Raw genomic sequence first — 17,846 nt, forward strand, 5'->3', positions numbered from 1 at the left:
GGATAAGACCGAACACCCCAGTAATCACAGAACACTGGTCATTGCCTTCATCCCAGCCATCACTCATGGCACCACGGCCTATGGTCCTAGTGCTGCTTCCAGGGATTACTCAGAGCCTTCTCCTTCATTTCTGTCATCTGTACGTGGCTGCATGGAAGCTCCTAGAAGGCGTCCACACTGCCATGTAAGCAGCCATGATTTTATCCTGGGCAACCTGGCCTGAAAATATTTGAGCCAGGATATCTTAACAGCATAGCAAGAGCAGGCTTAGAGGCTCAGTACATTCAAATATTTATGCTTCCTGGGTGAGTCTGGCAAGAAGTGCTGCCAAGTGTACCTTTATCAGTGTCCTATGCTGGCTAATTTAAAATTAACTTGGGCACTGCCTACATGAGTCGCAGCAGCGTGTTTGACTGAAACCACTGTGTCCCTCCAGGCAGGGTACCCAGTTCAGGGGGAGGGTGGAGGTGAGAAGATAATTTTATGATTAAAAACCTGAGCTGCTTCACCAGAGAGACTGACAGTGTAATATAGCACTGCATAGCAGTGCTGGAGAGAGAATCCTCACTCAAGGGAGACACAAAAGAGAAGACCAACAAGCATTTTGGAGTGAACTTGTGCTCAGGATGCTGCTGGCAGCTGTGCCAAAGCTGCACGGAGGTCGGTCTTTCACAGCTGTGCTCAAAAGGTGCCCAGAGACATGTGGCCCAATGAGTAAAATAGGAACATCTTTGACATGATTTCATAGACAGGACAGTAGTTTTCAGGAATTTGCATTTATCAGAAACTTATCTTTAAAAAAACAAACAAACAAACCCTAAAGAAGTGGCAAAGGAAAATAAAGGGATTTACAAATTTTCTCACTTTGTCCTACAGAGTTTTCTCTGAGTATTATTTCAGAATGAGACCCTGATTGTTCTTCTTGATTGTCTCCTTTGAGTGAAAAGCACTTAATTAACACAGAGAGATCAAGTTAAATCATGAAAAAATATCAAGTATATTGGTGTGTATTTATTTACAGGATTGCTCCAGATGAACAGGAGTAATTCACTCATTTTCCACTGCTTTTCAAAGTATGCACACAGCCATATCAGGCAAAACGAAAGCTTAATCTGTTTTCAGGAGACAGCAAGTGCAGTTCCTCGCCATGGAAATGATCCAGCATGTAGGAAATCACAGCTCCCGCTGCTTGGTGATTTAAACGGAGCAGATCCCGCGCGGTTCCTGCATCCCTTGGAAGAGTCCCTGCTCCACCAAACCATGTGTCTGTGTGCTTGAGTAGTGCTGTCCAACAGATCGTTTCACTTAGGCAAGACTAATTCAGGAACAGGAGGAGTAGCGCGAATTTGCTTTTAAAAAGGAAACAAGAAAAAAAAAACAAACAAGTAAGTAGAGAACTATTCGCGGGGGGGAAGTGTTCGGGCAGGAAGCGTCCCGTGCAGGACGGCAGGATTATCTCAGGTTTCTCTTTTCCTAGGAATGTAGTAACTTCCCCGTGGGTTGTTTTGTGGGCGGTGTTTTTGAATTTATGCTAATTGAGCTTCGCTGACAGGGAGAGGAGCCGTGTCTCGGTGCCACAGCTCTCCTGACAGCCGGCAGCGGCGAGCGGCCGCCGGGCCGGGCCATGGGCTGGTGCCTGTGACGGGGCCACTCGCCCGCCCGCCGGCGTCGCCCGCAGCGCGGCCGGCATGTGCCTATGACCATGGAGATGAAGGACTCGGGCAGCGTGGTGCTGACAGCCTACCATCCCCACAGCCCGGCCAGGATCCCGGGCATGGAGCAGAGCTTCGTACAGGACATCCCGCCCAGCCATTCGCCCACCAGCAGGTAAGGCCTGAGGGGCGGGGGGCCGGTGGCATGGCCAGCGCTGGATGTGTGTGTGTCCTGGGTGTGTGTCCTGTGCCAGCCTGAGCGCTTCGCTCTGCTCCTGGCGTGTCTCCGCCGGGGAAGCGGTTCAGCGCAGGGCTGCGGGTTGGCGCTGGGACGGGGAAACACGAGTGCGTGTTTTAAATGTGGCAAGGCGACAGATCAGCCCAGTTTGCTGCCCAGGATACGCACCAAGACAGTCCCTGCGAAAAAGGCACGTGGCTCAGGCTTCTGCTCAGATCGCTCAGGACTGTATTGACGAAAAGTGAGGTGGTGGGACCGGCTGAGCTTGGCACTCAGAAAGTTGATTCTGGCTTTGGTTTAGAGGATTATTTAATTCTTTCTCCGTTCACTCGCCGGGTCAAAACCAGCCCTTGTGCTTTTATCCGTGAAACTGAGGTTGCTGCTTTGCTTTGCACACCCACCTACACACAATGGGAGACTGCATCGCTAAAAACTTTGTCTAAATACGAAAATTCCTTTGTGTTGCAGGAAACTAAGTATTGTCTTAATTAATGCAGTCGTGTGTATATTTACCTTCCTGCCTTGTAAGAATGCATGTATTTGCACAGTTCGAAAACAAGTGGTTTGAGCAGTTTCACTATTTTAGAAAGTCTGATCTTTCTCCTAAACATACATATCTGTGTTTTGCAACTTTCTCCAAAAGAAGTGATATAAAAGTTCATACTGTAAAAAGTTGAAGAAAGTAGCAAGTCTTGCCTATGGCTTGACTGAAAAAATAAGAACTAAAGTCTGAAGAAACAGCAGATGACATTATCCTCATGAATTAATTCTGTGTCTTCTCGTAATAAAAATAATTATATTTACTTCATATTGTTTATTTATAGCCCAATAGCTATTTTGTTTTCAATGTCATTATTTAGATTAGCTGCATCTTCCTGTTCTTTGTGTGTTTCCCTGGCTGTCCCATAAAGATAACTCCTTTGTTCTGGTAAACTGCTGTTTGAGAGCAGTACCAAAATACACAATTACATGTTGAGAAAAGAAACGGAGTCTGGGCTTTTAGACGCAGTAAGAATGGCATTTGCTACTCAAAACAGAGAGCAGTGGTTTGGCATTGGGTTACAGGGAAGTATGCATTTTTTTTCTCTGTGCTCTTCCCTTAGGAAGAGCATAAACTCAATCTCCCTCTAAGTTTGTGAGCAACAGAAATGTGGTATTTTGCTGTTTTTCTTGTAGGCGTGCTAATTGTTTTAAAATGCACTTGAAACTTAAGCTCAGAGTGTCTGAGGGTTTAAATCTCACATAAACCACATGTATATCACCTACAAAAAGCAGAAGTGCCAATTACAGTTCCTGAAAGGAAAAACTAAAGCGGATCCTGACATTTTGATGAGGAACATATTTTGGAAGCTCCTGCCATGAGGCAAAGCCATGTGTCTCTCTCTATGTCTACATATCTATAAGATTTTGGTGATATCTCCCCTTTCTTGTACTCAGCTTCCCACAGCTGTCTAATAGCAATAGTCAAATTCTGCCATATGGGAAGTCAGTGGCTATCTGAATTTACAAAGCCTGTTCGAGAGAGTGATTTTATTAACCCAGCATGAAGTCCTCTGGAATGCAGAACCCATGAAGGCAAATGTACTGAGTGTTTTAGCAAATGGTAAAACAGGCTCTGGCTTAATCCCTACTTCATCTTCTAAGAACTCTTTCCTGGACTGCATTTTTTGTATAGTTTCCTCAGCCGCCATCTAATCCAAGACCTTTTATTATAGGTTCTGTCTGGTGTTCCTTGATCCCTAGGGCAGCTACCCACACTATGGCGTGTTAACTCCTTAACTCTTCAGGAAAATTATTCAAAAAAGCATGAAAAGAGCAGAGGTGTCACCCTTTTCATGTTTGATAACAAAAACAGTTGGGACCCAGAGCCTGAAGTTAGCTGCTTAAGTTATATGTAGCTCTAAAGTAGTCTGTGTTTGAGATATTTATTCATGAGAATATAATCTGTCTTGGATATTAGCCTTTAATGTAGTAAACTGCTGACCCGTTCTCTCTCAGTTTAGGGATCAAGATTCTTCATTTTCCTTTCTCTTGTCATAACATTTTGCTTGCTTTAGAGTGATGCACTCTTTGTATTAGAATAGCTCCACTCACCAGAGTCACGCTTGGAGTTGTCTTCCAGCTATTTTCTCTTGCAGAAATTTTCCCTTTGGAAACCCTCTGATGAGAGTTTTCTCACAAAAAGTGGAATCTAATGCAGCCTCAGCCAGCAATTAACTGCATCACTCCCCACTGTCAAAAAAGAACACTGATAAAAAAAGAAGGAAATATTTAAGTAACCATCATGAGCCCCTAAACAAATAAGTAATCTTAAATACTCTTGACAATCCAGACACACAGCTGAGAAGCCAATGTACACAAAAGGTTACACTGACAGATGCATCAGGCCACTTGGATTCATATTCATGCACAACTCTCACAGGGCCAACCAGGCTGGTATCCTGTGTGCATTTCTAAAACACGCTGCCAGCATCAGGGTCAGCATGAAGTGTAGCAGCTGCAAGTATTTCCATTTCTACACCCAGTGGGTATATACCCCATAATAACTTAGGGGATAGTAGCTGGTGGGCTGTAAGGAGAACAGGAGAAAATGTGCTTAAATTGCTTTGAATGGAGGATGGATCTGTGTACAGTGAAGGATGGAAAATTCATAGAAATAATGAAGAGGAGAGTGGGATGAAAGTTTGACTGCATAGTGATGACATCACCAGTTTGCAAAGGAGAATTGTAGCTTCCAAATATAGCACTGGATAACATCAATAAAGTGGCTAAGAAAGGGACCACAAATTCCAGCCTTCCTCCAGAACAAGAGTTTATCAGAGGGACTAACGATTTTAATATCTTTACTTCAATTATCCATATAGTTCAATTATATGTTTCTCTGTTGCATCTTGCAGACTTATTTAATCAGTTCTATACATGAGCTGGGGTGAGCCCTGAAAACTGCACTATTGAGTATCCTAGAAGAATTCTCCAGGCAAACCTTCCTTTAATGCTAATATAACTAGCAAGTTAATTTTCCATTTTCTCATGGGATATTAAGGTCTCTTTCCTTAGCTTACCATCTGCTTTTATGTGCATTTTATAAGCATTTATAGTACTCGTATCTTTTTTTTTTTTTATTTATTGCTTGTGAGAATGAGGTGTTGGGGAGATCTGTTTTGTTTGCTTGCAAGTCAGGCTAGCTTTACAGCATACGAGTATAATGGGAAAGATTCTTGTTCTTGTGGCAACCTCATAGCTCTTTTTAAATCATGTTTATTAGAAAATAGATGTCACAAGTACCAGCACCAAAGAACCCAGAATATCACACTATCCCTGTCAATACAGATCCTGTCTTAGTGCAAAGGTTAAAGTGCTGATTCATGTTACTTAATGGTCAACTTTGGCTTTCTCATTTCAGAGAATGAAGGACTTTGTAGTGCACAAATACTGTTCCTGGGTTATATAGAGGAAAATTTGGGCCATGGCCATATGTCTTTCTCACATCCACTTTCTATCCTGTTAGGAGTAGCACAGGAATAACTCCCATGCTCAGAGGAAACAGGCGTGACCTTTATGCCAAATGGTCAGAGAGCTCTCTAAGGTAATTATGCAATTAGGGGAAGACAAAGCATTCCTAAATGAGTCATGCTCCAGCTTTCCTTGACTTCAGTATGATAATTAGTGTGTTCCTCTGTTTGCTATCAGCACATCTACCACCAAAGAACTCATCCTCTACTGCAAATCACATTTTCACTGCAATAAGTGGCTGTCACTTACATGAGCATAAAATAATAATTAGGGGAAAGAAAAAGCATGTTCATTGGGTTTGTTTCTGCAGAATGGTGTGAGAGCAGCTTTTAAAGTGCAAATTAAGAGCTTTTTATACATGGAGTAACCTTTTCAATCAATAATCACACAAAGAGCAGCATATATATATTACCAAACCTAGGAGCTTGCTTTACCTTACATAGGTAAGATGTCAAAGTAGATGTCAGCACTACTGATCAGCACAGCCACGAGCCCTTCTTAACTTCCCTAGTCCCCTGCAAGTCTGGTACTTCCAGTTGTTTCAGAGAAATGCCTTCCCAATCTCTTTGCATTCAGCATGCCTCCCTCCTACTGTCAGAGGGTTGACTTTCAGGCAGACATCACTAAACTGAAGAGTCAAAAAAGAATAAGAATATTTTCTATATTGGTTGAAAAATACTGTGGATTGAGTTACCTGCTCTCCAAGTCTAAGACTTGCAGAGTTGGAGCTGGTAGTCAAGTCATTACACTGGACAAGCATGACACCAGATTGTTTTGTAGGATTCATTCCTCCTTGCAAGCCCCAAGATACTACAGATATATGTCAAGGTGAGCTTAAGTGTCCAGAAATAATTCCCTGGAAGAAATACAACTGCAGGAGGAGTATTTACAGACCAAAATTTGTCTTGTGACAGGACAAGCTATGTGAACAGCTCAGGTTTTATCCCAACAGAAGCAGATTTTATCTCACTGAAGTAAGGTCTGTAAGCCCCAGGGCCAGGTGATCTGGGTTGGATTTCTGTCAGTGTTGATTGAGCAGCTCCCCTGCTCAGTTGTATACAAGTGATGTCAAGAATGTCTTCTTGGTGATGCAGGATAAACAACCTTAACTATTTTGGATGTTTATCTCACCTTATCATAAACTTTCCCAGAAGGCAAAAATAAAAATCTGGCTCCTTTTCCACAGTAGATCTTGACATGACTTGAGCCTTTTGCAGTAACTTGGACTAGAAAGCTATGAATTTAAAAATTTTACATGTACTAAATGTGATAAAGAAAATCCCAGAAATCAGTAGCCTAGGAAGAAACAGCATCGGCACCAGTTGCACCAAACAAAAAAAATTATGGAAGTAAGTTGTTACAACTTAAAGAAGCTTTCTAAAATATGATTTTTAAAGTATATTTTTATAGATGCTAATAATAATAATTCTTAATAAAATACTTACCAGGAGGATGAATATAAATAAGTCAGACAATAGTAGACACACTTTTCCTGTAGGTTTTAGAAATATCCTTGTCCTCTGGGAGCCACTCTGAGGAATGTAGTATTTATAGCCAGCTCCTCATGTTGTGGTTGAAACTAGAGTTGGCTTCTCTGGTTTCTTTTTAGTTTGGTGCTCCTGCTGCTCTCCCTGGTACCTCCATATGTAGAGCTAATGAAAAACATCTGGCACTGTCCCTTTGATCATTTTGTTGGGTTGAGCATTTAGCCAGCTGCCCCATTCATTTTTAACTAAGTCACTTATCTCTGATTACATGAGTGTTGGAACTGCCTGCAAAAAAAAGAGTAGGACCTGAGAGCCCTGCATGCCCTACACAGTCTTGTTCAGATTGCATCTGGTAGCCTGACATCACTGGCATAACAAACTGCCAGGAATCCACAACCTTAGTGTTACTTCTGCACAGGAGATCATAATAATTCAGTGCAAATGTGTGGAAAACGTGTAGAGGTGGCAACTGCAAGACACAACTATGGAGTACTAGTAAAAGTACTTACCTCGAGCACGATCTGAAAAGCATCTGGTTAGTGCTGTACAAATATAGAATCACATCCTGAAATAGTGTGGGGTATCCACAGCAAACAGTCAAGCTAATATCCTGGATTTCAGCTAACCCCAGTAGAGCAGCCATTTGGCCCACTGCATTGCTCAGCTCCAGCTGTCCCAGCAGCACAGCAGAGCCAGCCCAGCTGGCAGCACATCTGCCAGAGGGGCAGGACCATATTCTATGCAGCCTTCAGGTACCACCATGGTGGCTGCATTCAAAAAGCACAGGAGAGGTACCCAGAGAACAGAACCCAGAGTCCCATCCCAAGGTGGTGACTGAAGCTAAGCATCCTACCTAGAATTTTGGCCCCCCTTTTCCTGACTCCTACTTTCTCTCTCAGTGAAAATCAACTCATACCACCCTGGTCTTCCAAGTTCTGTCTGCGTGCTAGGGACTCAGAACAGGAAGACATATAAAAATAAAATACAAGGGGGTGTGTCGTGTTGCACTGGGGTTGGAAGAAGAGGGGAGCAAAGGAGGACAGGAGAAGGACCACATTCCTAGGTGCATTACCTGATTTGCATCCTTGTGTGCAAATAAAAGGATCTGGAGTCAGAAAAGAAAGAACTCATAAATGTTGTTTTGTGGTGGGGAAATTTACAGCTGGGCCTCAAGTCCCAACAGACACATGGGGCTTGGAATGGCATTAAGTAGTGATTTTGAAATCAAAACATGAAATGGTTTAAATGACAGGTTGTTTGAAAAAACCTGAAGGACTGTTTCAGCAGAGATCAACAGAAGTTCTTGAGTTGGCATACCTTGTAATTAATGCAAGCTAAAGATTGATGATCTGTGAGGGATCCCTCATTTCTGTGATTTATTTTTTCCCCTGCCATATCTTAACTTTCCAGACACTGTCAGAGTCTCTGAGGAGAGTGGAATAAACACTGGAGCAGGGAGTCTTTAATCAGCTTGTTCGTTTAAAGACAGTTATGTTGTCTTATTTGGGATGCTGTGTAATACTCAGCTACTGTAGGTCTGCAGGATTTTCAGATACATGAAATTGTCCAGTTTAGGATGGACTTACTTTGGATGCTTAGGCAGAGGGCAGCTGAACAAAGGAGAGACAGAAATCTCTCCCACTAGACGTTGCTGTTAATTTCTGCCTGAGGGCTACACAAGCCTTTTTAAAAATTTCTTGGTGCAGAAGGTCCTCTGACCAGATAAGGAGCAAGATAATGACTATAAGGCTTTTTGTGGAGGGTAGAAGAGCCCTACCAGAGAGAAACAAGAGGAGAACAAGTATATATGGAGAAGAAGTATCAGATGTAGAAGTACATCTGTGTTGACATCATTTATCAGATGAAAGACAAGTAAAACAAGAGACAAGCCAGGGAACTGTGTTTTAAGTACCTGTGCATTAAACCTCAGGACAACAGCCACCAAGTAACTCTCATAATTTGCTGCCAGAGATGGAAGAAGCTCTAGAGCTGTAAGACTTCATATTTTACTAGAGCTAATTAAAAAAACCCTAGTTTTCAAATGCTAAGACTTGGGAAGGGCATAATGAATGTATAAAGGCCTGAATTTGACTCATGGAATAGTAGGTTCTTTGTTAATTATGTCCCTGCAGAGCCTGCAGATAGCCAGACTGAGTTAATCAATGCAAAATATAGATATGGCAGTGGAGAGCCTCCTCAACATCAGTTTCTCTAATGAAAACTCAGAACAAAATGACATCCAATCATGTTTTCTGGCCCAGTGATTATCATACCTAGTGGTCAAGAGGGAATTTAGAAGTGAGAAGGATAGATCCTTTTTAAGGTTAACCTTGGTATAAGAGCAAGAACTGGATAGCATTCAAGCCAACATGAATTAGTCCTTTTCTTCATTCTAATTTAATAAAACATCAATAATAAATCAGGCAGTGAAACTCAAGTGGGGTATGAGTCTTGTTTGTACATACAGACTGACTTAAAGGACACTCAGGCATAGTAATAGAGGTTTTACCTCTGAATTTAGTGGAAATGGAATCAAATAATTAGAACTCATATACTTTTGTCAATAATTTTGCTTACAGGGCATGATTTGATAGTGCTATCTCCTGTCTCAAGTCAGGCTGACTTCTTTAACTGTATTCTTGCAGAATAGGGCATCCGTATGAAGTCTTAGATAATTAAAACGTAACAATGACTAGGCCTGACTTCTTTATGCACTACTTCCCTCTGTTACTCAAATATTTTGAAAACCTGAGTTCTAAATATTTGTCTGTATGTATCAGAGATGATTATAAAATCTTTGCTGTAAATACAGGTGAAACATGGAGCACGGGGGCCTAGGGCATTCTGCGAAGATGTTTTTCAGGCTCAGCTGTTCTTGGCCATTTGTGGGCCAGATGGTGCCCAGGTCACACATGTGCAAGGAGGTGAATGGAAGCAGAGAGTTTATCCTGACGAACAGAGGCAAGGGAAGCCCTGGTACTCAAGCTGCAGCAGGGATTTTAAATTGCAAGTGCTCACTTTTGGAGAGAGAGTGGGAAGAAGGAAGCTAGGACAGCTTTCCAAGAAAAGGAAAGGGATTTTTTAAGTACTTGGGAATCTTTTGTCACTTGCTGAAACAATAGTGTCTGCCTCATATGAGTCTTTCTTACATCTTCCACTCAGAGGATTTTTTTCACTGTAAGGCCCTGTGATCTGTGGCAATTCTTTGTTGCCGCCTTGTTTGTTTGCTTTCTTCACTCCTTCTTTCTTTCAATTAGCAAAGCGATTAGCACATGAGAATTTTAACATTACTGGTAATTTAAATTTTCTGGAAGTATTCATTTATTCTATTTTCCTGTGTGTAGAATATATGCAAGCCCATAGAGGGAGCATAAGGTTTATGGTTACCCACATGTTATTAACAATTCAGAGTATATGGTAAACATTAGAATTACTTGTCCTACAAGTCAAATATTAACTGGAATTTTCTTCAAGCATATTTGTTCAAATCATCTGTTGCCTCTGACAATGAGTACCAATTAAAAATAAACAAACAAGACAACCTATGTCAGTTTTTGAAGAGCTTTCTTCATCGTATAGGAACTCCATGTTCTGTATTTAGGAAGCACACCACGTTTTTGGAAGAGACATTGATTCTGCAGCTATTTTGTGTGGTCAAAATGCATTTCATCCTTAATGGACTCCATCTCTTTGGCCTTTTTTTTTAACTACTAAATTTGTTTTACCAGATTTAGCTAACCCTGGCCTGAAGTTAACTGTGCCACACTCAGCAATGCAGTAACATCATGCAAGCCAAAACAGCTTGCTCCAGTCTACACTGAACGCAAGCAAATCTGCCTGATATGTCATGCAACAATAAATCACTGGTTTTCAGTAATCACGCATCTGTACATCATGGAGTTTATTGTCACGGGATGTCCATGGAGGCTTATTTTCTCTTTCCAGATTCAAACATGGGGTATGATATTCATGTGGATAACAAGGATGTCTGTAATTGACACTTAGTGCTATCAAAAATTCTAAAAGATACAGTTAAGTTGTAATTTTTAGGGGTAGCATTCTCCTCCTTACATGAAGCTTTCTGAAGTAAGAAAGATGTGTATTGATTTTTTTTTTTTTTTTTTTTTTTTTTTTTTTTTTTTTTGCTTTCAGACACAGGACACTGGAATTTGTGTACTATTAGTATTTAGGCCCAGCTGTGATGTCTGTATTCTGCTGAAAATCTGCATTACAGGCAAAAAAGAACCAAATAAAGCAATGAAAAGAAAAAATAAAACTGAAGAGATTCAGTCTGACATCATGTGGTTTAACAGCAAGATAATAAATGCGTGGCTTTAGTGCATATCAAGATTGCCACGAAATGACTGCACACAGGAATTCAGAGCATACTTTCATGGGGTGGCTCCAAGCAAATCTGAGCTCCCTCTGCCTGTGTCCAGGAGCTGTAGGGCCACGTTAGCACAGAGTTTTGCCCAAGCTAAGAAACAGCCATGGTGATGCACTACCTCAGCTGCTGGCTGCTGGCCCTGGGAAACCCATGTCCGTCCCACTGACACGGCTGTAGGAAACTTGAAGGCTGGAATTCAACGTGTTTAAACTAATGCTTCAGGACTGATAAGGAAAAAAAAAAACCCAAACCAAAACAAAACAAAAAAGCATGTGTTTTTCTAAGCAGGCCATTCTGCTGATTATTAGGTTAGGTTGGGTATTTTCAGGTTTAGGTACATAAACAGCTGTAAAGTTACACTGCAATTTTCTCAAATACTTTGCAGCCTGGAAGGGAAGCTTTATCCAACTTACCTGAACCATAGCAGAATATGTTGTTCTTTTGTGCAAATCAGATTCCTACAAGGGAAAAGCACATGAAAAAGGAGTGCTGCTTGTGATACTCACTTAGAAAAGCTTATTGACAACAATATGAAAGTATTCATCATCTGAATCCCTGTAGACTGCAGCAGAACAATCAAGGGTACAGCAGGGATCCAGCGCTAGTTCTGATGAATAAATTTAAAGAAGATTTTACATTTTTATTAGGTTAGATTTTTTAGGTAATCCATCTGAAGAGCAGAGTTCTGATTTTCTGGAAGTATAGAGCTTGAAAACCTTTTATTTCTTAAACAAGACTGAGGCCAGTCAGCATCTGAATATCCATTAGAATCTCCTTTCTAATTAAATTTCATCAGCTGGGTCAGAAATATGATGATGTTCAGAAACTGCATTGAGCCACATTCAAACTCTGTAAATAAGGTTTATAACCTTTATTCTTGAGCTGTCAGTTCAGCCTTTGGTTTCTGAATCATTTCATGGCATTGATCCAGTGCTTCAGTTATGCTGAAAAAGACACTGACCACTGCAAAAGTGGGTGGAAAAACATCATTCAGCAGTCAGCTGGGTATATCTGCTGAAAGTATGTCTGTAATTTTGTGAATAGATGGTGTTACTAAGAACAGAATGGTTTCTGAGACTGCCTTGAACCCAGCCAGCTGTAGTTAAACCCTCAAAGGCTGGCAAAGTGCATTCCTAATTATATCAGTGGAGTGGATGGCTAGATTAAGTTACCTCCTTTGAGACTATTGGTGATGAGTTTCCATCACTGCGATAGATTATATATTTCATACAAACCAAGGGGACCTCAGACTGTGCAACAATAGGAATGACCCAAATTCTGACATGATGCACACCTGCCAGGCTACCCTAAACCCACAAAGAGCCATATCCTGTTAATTCACTGGACATAGTAATAACATTTGATAGGCAATCTTGAAGACTTCAAATAAATCTAAACTTAGTATGGGATTAATCTTTGATATTAAGTACATCAGTTTGCACGACATACCAGAAAAAAAACCAGGAAAATCATAGGCAGTGGGAAGAGGTTTTTGGTATCTTTAGAAAAAACACATATTTATGGCTTTGGCCATCTTCACAGGGTCTTAAAACACTCACTGACATCAGTATACTTAAGCAACTGGTATAGCTGAAGATAATAAGCTCAGTGTTTATTTTTCTGTACTTTTCTATGATCTATAGTTAGTTAAAACTTAATACCACTTTTCCATAATTTTTAACTACCTGTAAAATGAGTAATGCTCTGTAATGTAGTTATAGCAGACCAAATTTAACATCTTCTGAAGATCACTTGAAAGCAATTGGTTATCTCAGGTATAAACAATTAACTACACATCCTTAGGTACAGTGAGAGGTGTGACATATTCTTACAGAAGGGAAGGAAACCTCTTAATCTTCTATATAGCTTTCATATTTGATGAAAAGAGTTTGCTGACTTTGCAAGACTGCTGTTCTGCATTTCATGTTTCGGAGACATAAGGAAAATTCCTCTTTACTTGAGCTGACATTTCTGCCCTTTCTCATGCTTAAACCATGATATCCAAAGCTGGAGAAACATAGTGCTCTGTTCATGATACCAGGAAAATCCTTTTTAGAGTTAGGTGCTGTGGTGGGCTAATCAGATAAGTCACTCTGGAGAAGAGTACATGTTTGTTTTAATTGTTGAACTGTGGAGGCTAGACATAGTTGAGTCTTAGGATTACAAATGTAATTGACATCTCACCACACTGAAAGTCAGACCTAGAACTTCTCCTCATGACAGTAGGCTTTGGGCTTGCCTCTGAAGATCTAAATGTCCTGTGTCAGCATTCTGAGACTGACTCTGTATCTTCAATACATGAGGTGTTTCTTTTTGTCATTTATCCTATTCACACTATTCTTTTATTTAGGAACTCCTAAATTCCACATGGGGATGAATCAATTATTAAATTTCTCTGTAATTGCATTTCTATTGTACCCACTTTGTGCATTTTCTGGACTTTGATGAAAAACAATGAATTTAGCCAAAAACCACTGAGCTACACAGGAAAGATAATTGAGTGGGGCAATTCTGTAATGGTCAGTCATGATGGAAAAACTTAGCAAGGCTCAATGGGATATTTTTCCTTTTAGATTCATCACAGTCACTTTTTTGGATTGCACTCAGAGAAATATACTTACAAATGGAAATATTATCACAAGTTAGCAGTGGACCCCAAAATCCAAACAAAACAATGAAACAACGCAGGCTTTCCTTCCTATTCTGATTGCATCACTGGAACCACTGCCTAATAAAGGGATTTCGTTTGAAAAAACTTCCTTCTGTGTTTTTTTACAGTGCTGTGTGTCTGCATTCCTGTTCATTTATATGCTTGATTAACTGAAATCAAATACAATGATGCAGATCTCCAAGCAGCTATAAAAACTCAAAAGTGAGCAATACTAACAGAAAAAAAAATTCTACATTGCAATCTTCATGGGAATTGCTGTGCAGAAAGCAAAAGAGCTGATGCAAAATCATGTATGTGTTTTTCCTTCATCTTATCTGTCATTTTGTATGAGGAGTTTGCTTTTTAGTGGACTTCAAACAGTTTTGTGAACAGGTAACAAAGGATGTACTCTTTGTGTCTCTGCCTCATGCACCGCTGTCCTCTGGCCAGCAGCTTGAACGACATAGCTAGATTTTAAGAAATTCTGTAAGTGTTAATTGTGGGATTTTTCTTTCCTCTCCCTGTGATATTCTGTGTGCTTTTGGTATTACTTTTGACTTTTGCTAAGTTAGTCTTGTGGTTTTGGAATGAGTCCTGTAGATGTTAAGAATGGGGAAGGTATTTTGGTTTTTGCAGGTGATGTTGTATATTCTAAAAACAAATAATCAAATTGGTTCTGATTATAGCCATCAATTGAAATTAATAGAAATATAGAGATGTATAATTTTAGGCATCTAAGATAAGAAAATTGGTGAAGATCTACGTCATCCTAACTGTAGATACCAAATGTATCACTCATGTGAAGATAAAAGAAAATAATACACATATGAACCTTAAGCAAGAAAACTTCCAATCATTAATAGAATATAAAGGAACTTAGAAGAAAACTCAAAAGCTAAGGGTAAAGTGGCAATTACTTAGCAAGAAGTACATAAGTAAAAAAGAAAACATACCTAAGATCTACTTGAATGGCTATTCCAGAAGTGCCTCTTGCTCAGTAGTTGAGGGCTTATTTTTGCATTTGCCTTGTTGTTGACAAAATCTTGGTTAGTCTTTCTTTGAAAATGGGTAATATTTGACAGCATTGGAAGAGATCTTTGTGAGTAGATACACTTTCCCATTACTAAGTAGTAAAGTGAAGGATAGACTAAAGCCATGATGAAAGCAGATGAAAATCATCAAAATTCTTTAGCTGAGGCTTGTTCTTGAATTCAGGGATTTGTTTTGATGTGGTGCTTTACTTAAATTACTGATTTAATCATGAACCTGTTGAAATTAAAGCTGTTGAAAAGTTCTGTGATTGGATTATATGGAAAAGAACATTTTTGACTAGAATATTGAATAGGGATTGTAGAAATTGTTACTGAGAAGCCTGTAAAAGTAACTGACACACATGTTACTGGGCATTTTCACAAAGAAAGCATTTAAAAATACACATTCATTGCAGGTGTGATGGCAGAAGTTTTTTGACTGATTTTGTACATTTCTTTGATGCAACTCTTGAAATGCTAAAAGTCAAATTATTTATTACACCGTATTTGAGTTTTGACTGCTGTCCTATACAATATGTAAATAGGAAAGTCCTGCTTCCCTGGAAATTACGATAAGAGGGTAGCTTCTTGGTTAGCTGTGATTGACCTTGCGCTACTATCCAATGTTTGCCTAACAAAAATGAAATTAACTTGTTTTGCATGAAAAAAACAATCAGATAATATCTTGAGGGGAAAGCCTTCACTTAGACACATGTACTGTCTGTACCATAGAAAATTTTATTATTTACTGTATTTCTGAGTACTTTGAGCATTTTTTGATGGATGGGCTGGTTTAATCCCATTGACAAAATAAATAATGAGAGCAGCTCTGTGGCTCCTCTGAGTTGCTGTGGTTGTCTAATTTTCATTGGACACTTTATCTTGAACTTACTGTGAGTATCACTTTCCCTGCATTTCCTGTAAGGTTTAATGGACTTGATTTGCACATTGTTAGTCATATTCTGTTTCATATAGAAATGTTCTATACAAAATTGTTGGGTTGTACTTTTTTCACAGATGGACACCTGGGGTGATTAATTACATTGTCCAGTTGCTCATGAAGGACAAATTCAGGTGACTTCTAAGCTTGACTGGTCTGTGGCAGGGCATGATCTGGGGTTCTCCTGACCATTCACCCAGCTCATATCATTGCCTCAAAATGTTACAATGAAGTCAGAAAACTCTCCCTGTCAGCTTTCAGAACTGCAGGTCTAAGGCAAATCTATGGACAAAAAGTGTAGGAGAAGCAAAGAAAAACCCGCCCATAGACTGGTGTATCTCCTGCAGTTGTGACAACTGTGTCTATGGGACCATTTTCTGGAGGACAGCTCTAGAGGACTAGGCAGTTCACAAAAAGCAAAATGGCTTCATTTCGGTTTGTTCCTTGCTTGATCAAAAGTTATTGTCAAATTCCCACCAAACTCATAGGTTCTGTCTGGTAGTCAGCTATCCCCAAACTACATTCATTCTTTCCTAGTCTACTGGGGCTCAGAATCACAACCAAGTTGTGATGACAAAACAAACTGCCACTTACACTGTGAGCTTTTATAACCATTTAGGGACTTGCTCTTAGCGCATGGCTAATAAAAAGTAACTTAACTAGGCTTTTACTTCTTTCATTACAGAATTACTTTGAATTATGTCACGTTTGCCATGGACAAAACTTTCACATGGCAGTTAATATAGCTCGGTTGCTAATTAGGAACTTTTCCAGCACTAGAAATAGTATTATTTATCTTAACTCTCATAATTGTATTCATGTGAATTTCATTTCCCTGGACTACAAGAACTCCATAACTACACCTAAGAAAAGATTTTTCTTGGATGATGCATAGATGTAAAATAAAGGGGCATTATTGCTTCCTCCAGTCTCCACTACCAACTTTTGTGATAGGAAAATCTATGTTTCTCAGAAGTTCCCGGTCATGGTAGTCAGCTGTCAACTTCTTACATAAAAACACAGCAGCAGGAATTGTCACTAAAATTATTATCCAGTGAAGTTTAATTTATATTGGCCAATTCACTGGTCTTATCATTCATCAGTTCAGGATCCACAGCATAAGTAACTGAGAATAAAAGCTCTGAGAACACATGTTAAGTTCATCTAAAATTTCTCTCCAAGGCCAGGAGTAGATTAATGCAGTCATGAAAGCAAAAGTCTGGCGCCTCCATCAGCACCTTTTCCAGTTGCCTGAATGCTAAAATGATCACAGAAATTTCCTCTTCAGTCTAACTGCACAACCCACACACATGCACAGCTCCAACAAAGTGATGACTTGCAGTCTGTGCAAAAATACCCCTAACCTGCCTGGCAGCCAGCTGGCATGCCCTAATCCAAGCTCTGAGGCTCAGACTTGAGCCCAGACTGCTCTGTCTTGAGAGTCAGCAGTGCCAGCAGGGCAGAGAAAGAGGCACATGTCCCGCCTCGGCTGGAGCCCATGTCCTCCCTGCAGCAAAGTGGCTCCAGCTAGGACAGCTTCCAGTTGAGCAGTGCTCAATTGCAAAAACATCCATGTAAAAATTGGCCTCTGCACAAATCACAAGTCTGAGGAAGTTCTGGAGATAGTTGTAACCATGCTGGAAAGGAAAAAAGGGAAAGCCATGAGCTTGTTTAAAAAAACAAAGCAGCAACTAGAATTTGATTTTTTTTCCTGCTGCCTCCTGGCAGGTGACCTGTGTGAACACTGCCTGGCAGCATTCTTGCTTCAGTTTGAACCCAGTTTATAAACAGACAGAAAGCTGCCTTCCACTGTTCCTGCTCAGCTATCCTACCTGCCCCATCCCCAGAAAACCCCAAAGGCATTAAAGTAACCTCTGATGCAGGCACTGATTCTCTCAAGTGCAGTAGCACACTCTACACGTTTGGAGAGCTCATTAGAGGACAGTCA

General features: G+C 40.2%; 1 protein-coding gene across 1 annotated transcript in view; it reads left to right on the forward strand.

Annotated features, from left to right (window-relative positions):
* Positions 1–1,607: 1,607 nt before the first annotated feature.
* ARHGAP28 (Rho GTPase activating protein 28) overlaps positions 1,608–17,846 on the forward strand; it is a 75,563-nt gene continuing 59,324 nt past the window's right edge. Inside the window, exon 1 of the mRNA XM_021525193.2 lies at positions 1,608–1,827. Coding sequence (XP_021380868.2) covers positions 1,697–1,827 — 131 coding nt within the window. The 5' untranslated portion in view covers positions 1,608–1,696. The remainder of the gene's footprint in view (positions 1,828–17,846) is intronic.

This window comes from Lonchura striata, chromosome 1 (genome assembly GCF_046129695.1).
Source record: "Lonchura striata isolate bLonStr1 chromosome 1, bLonStr1.mat, whole genome shotgun sequence".
NCBI classification, from domain to species: Eukaryota; Metazoa; Chordata; class Aves; order Passeriformes; family Estrildidae; genus Lonchura; species Lonchura striata.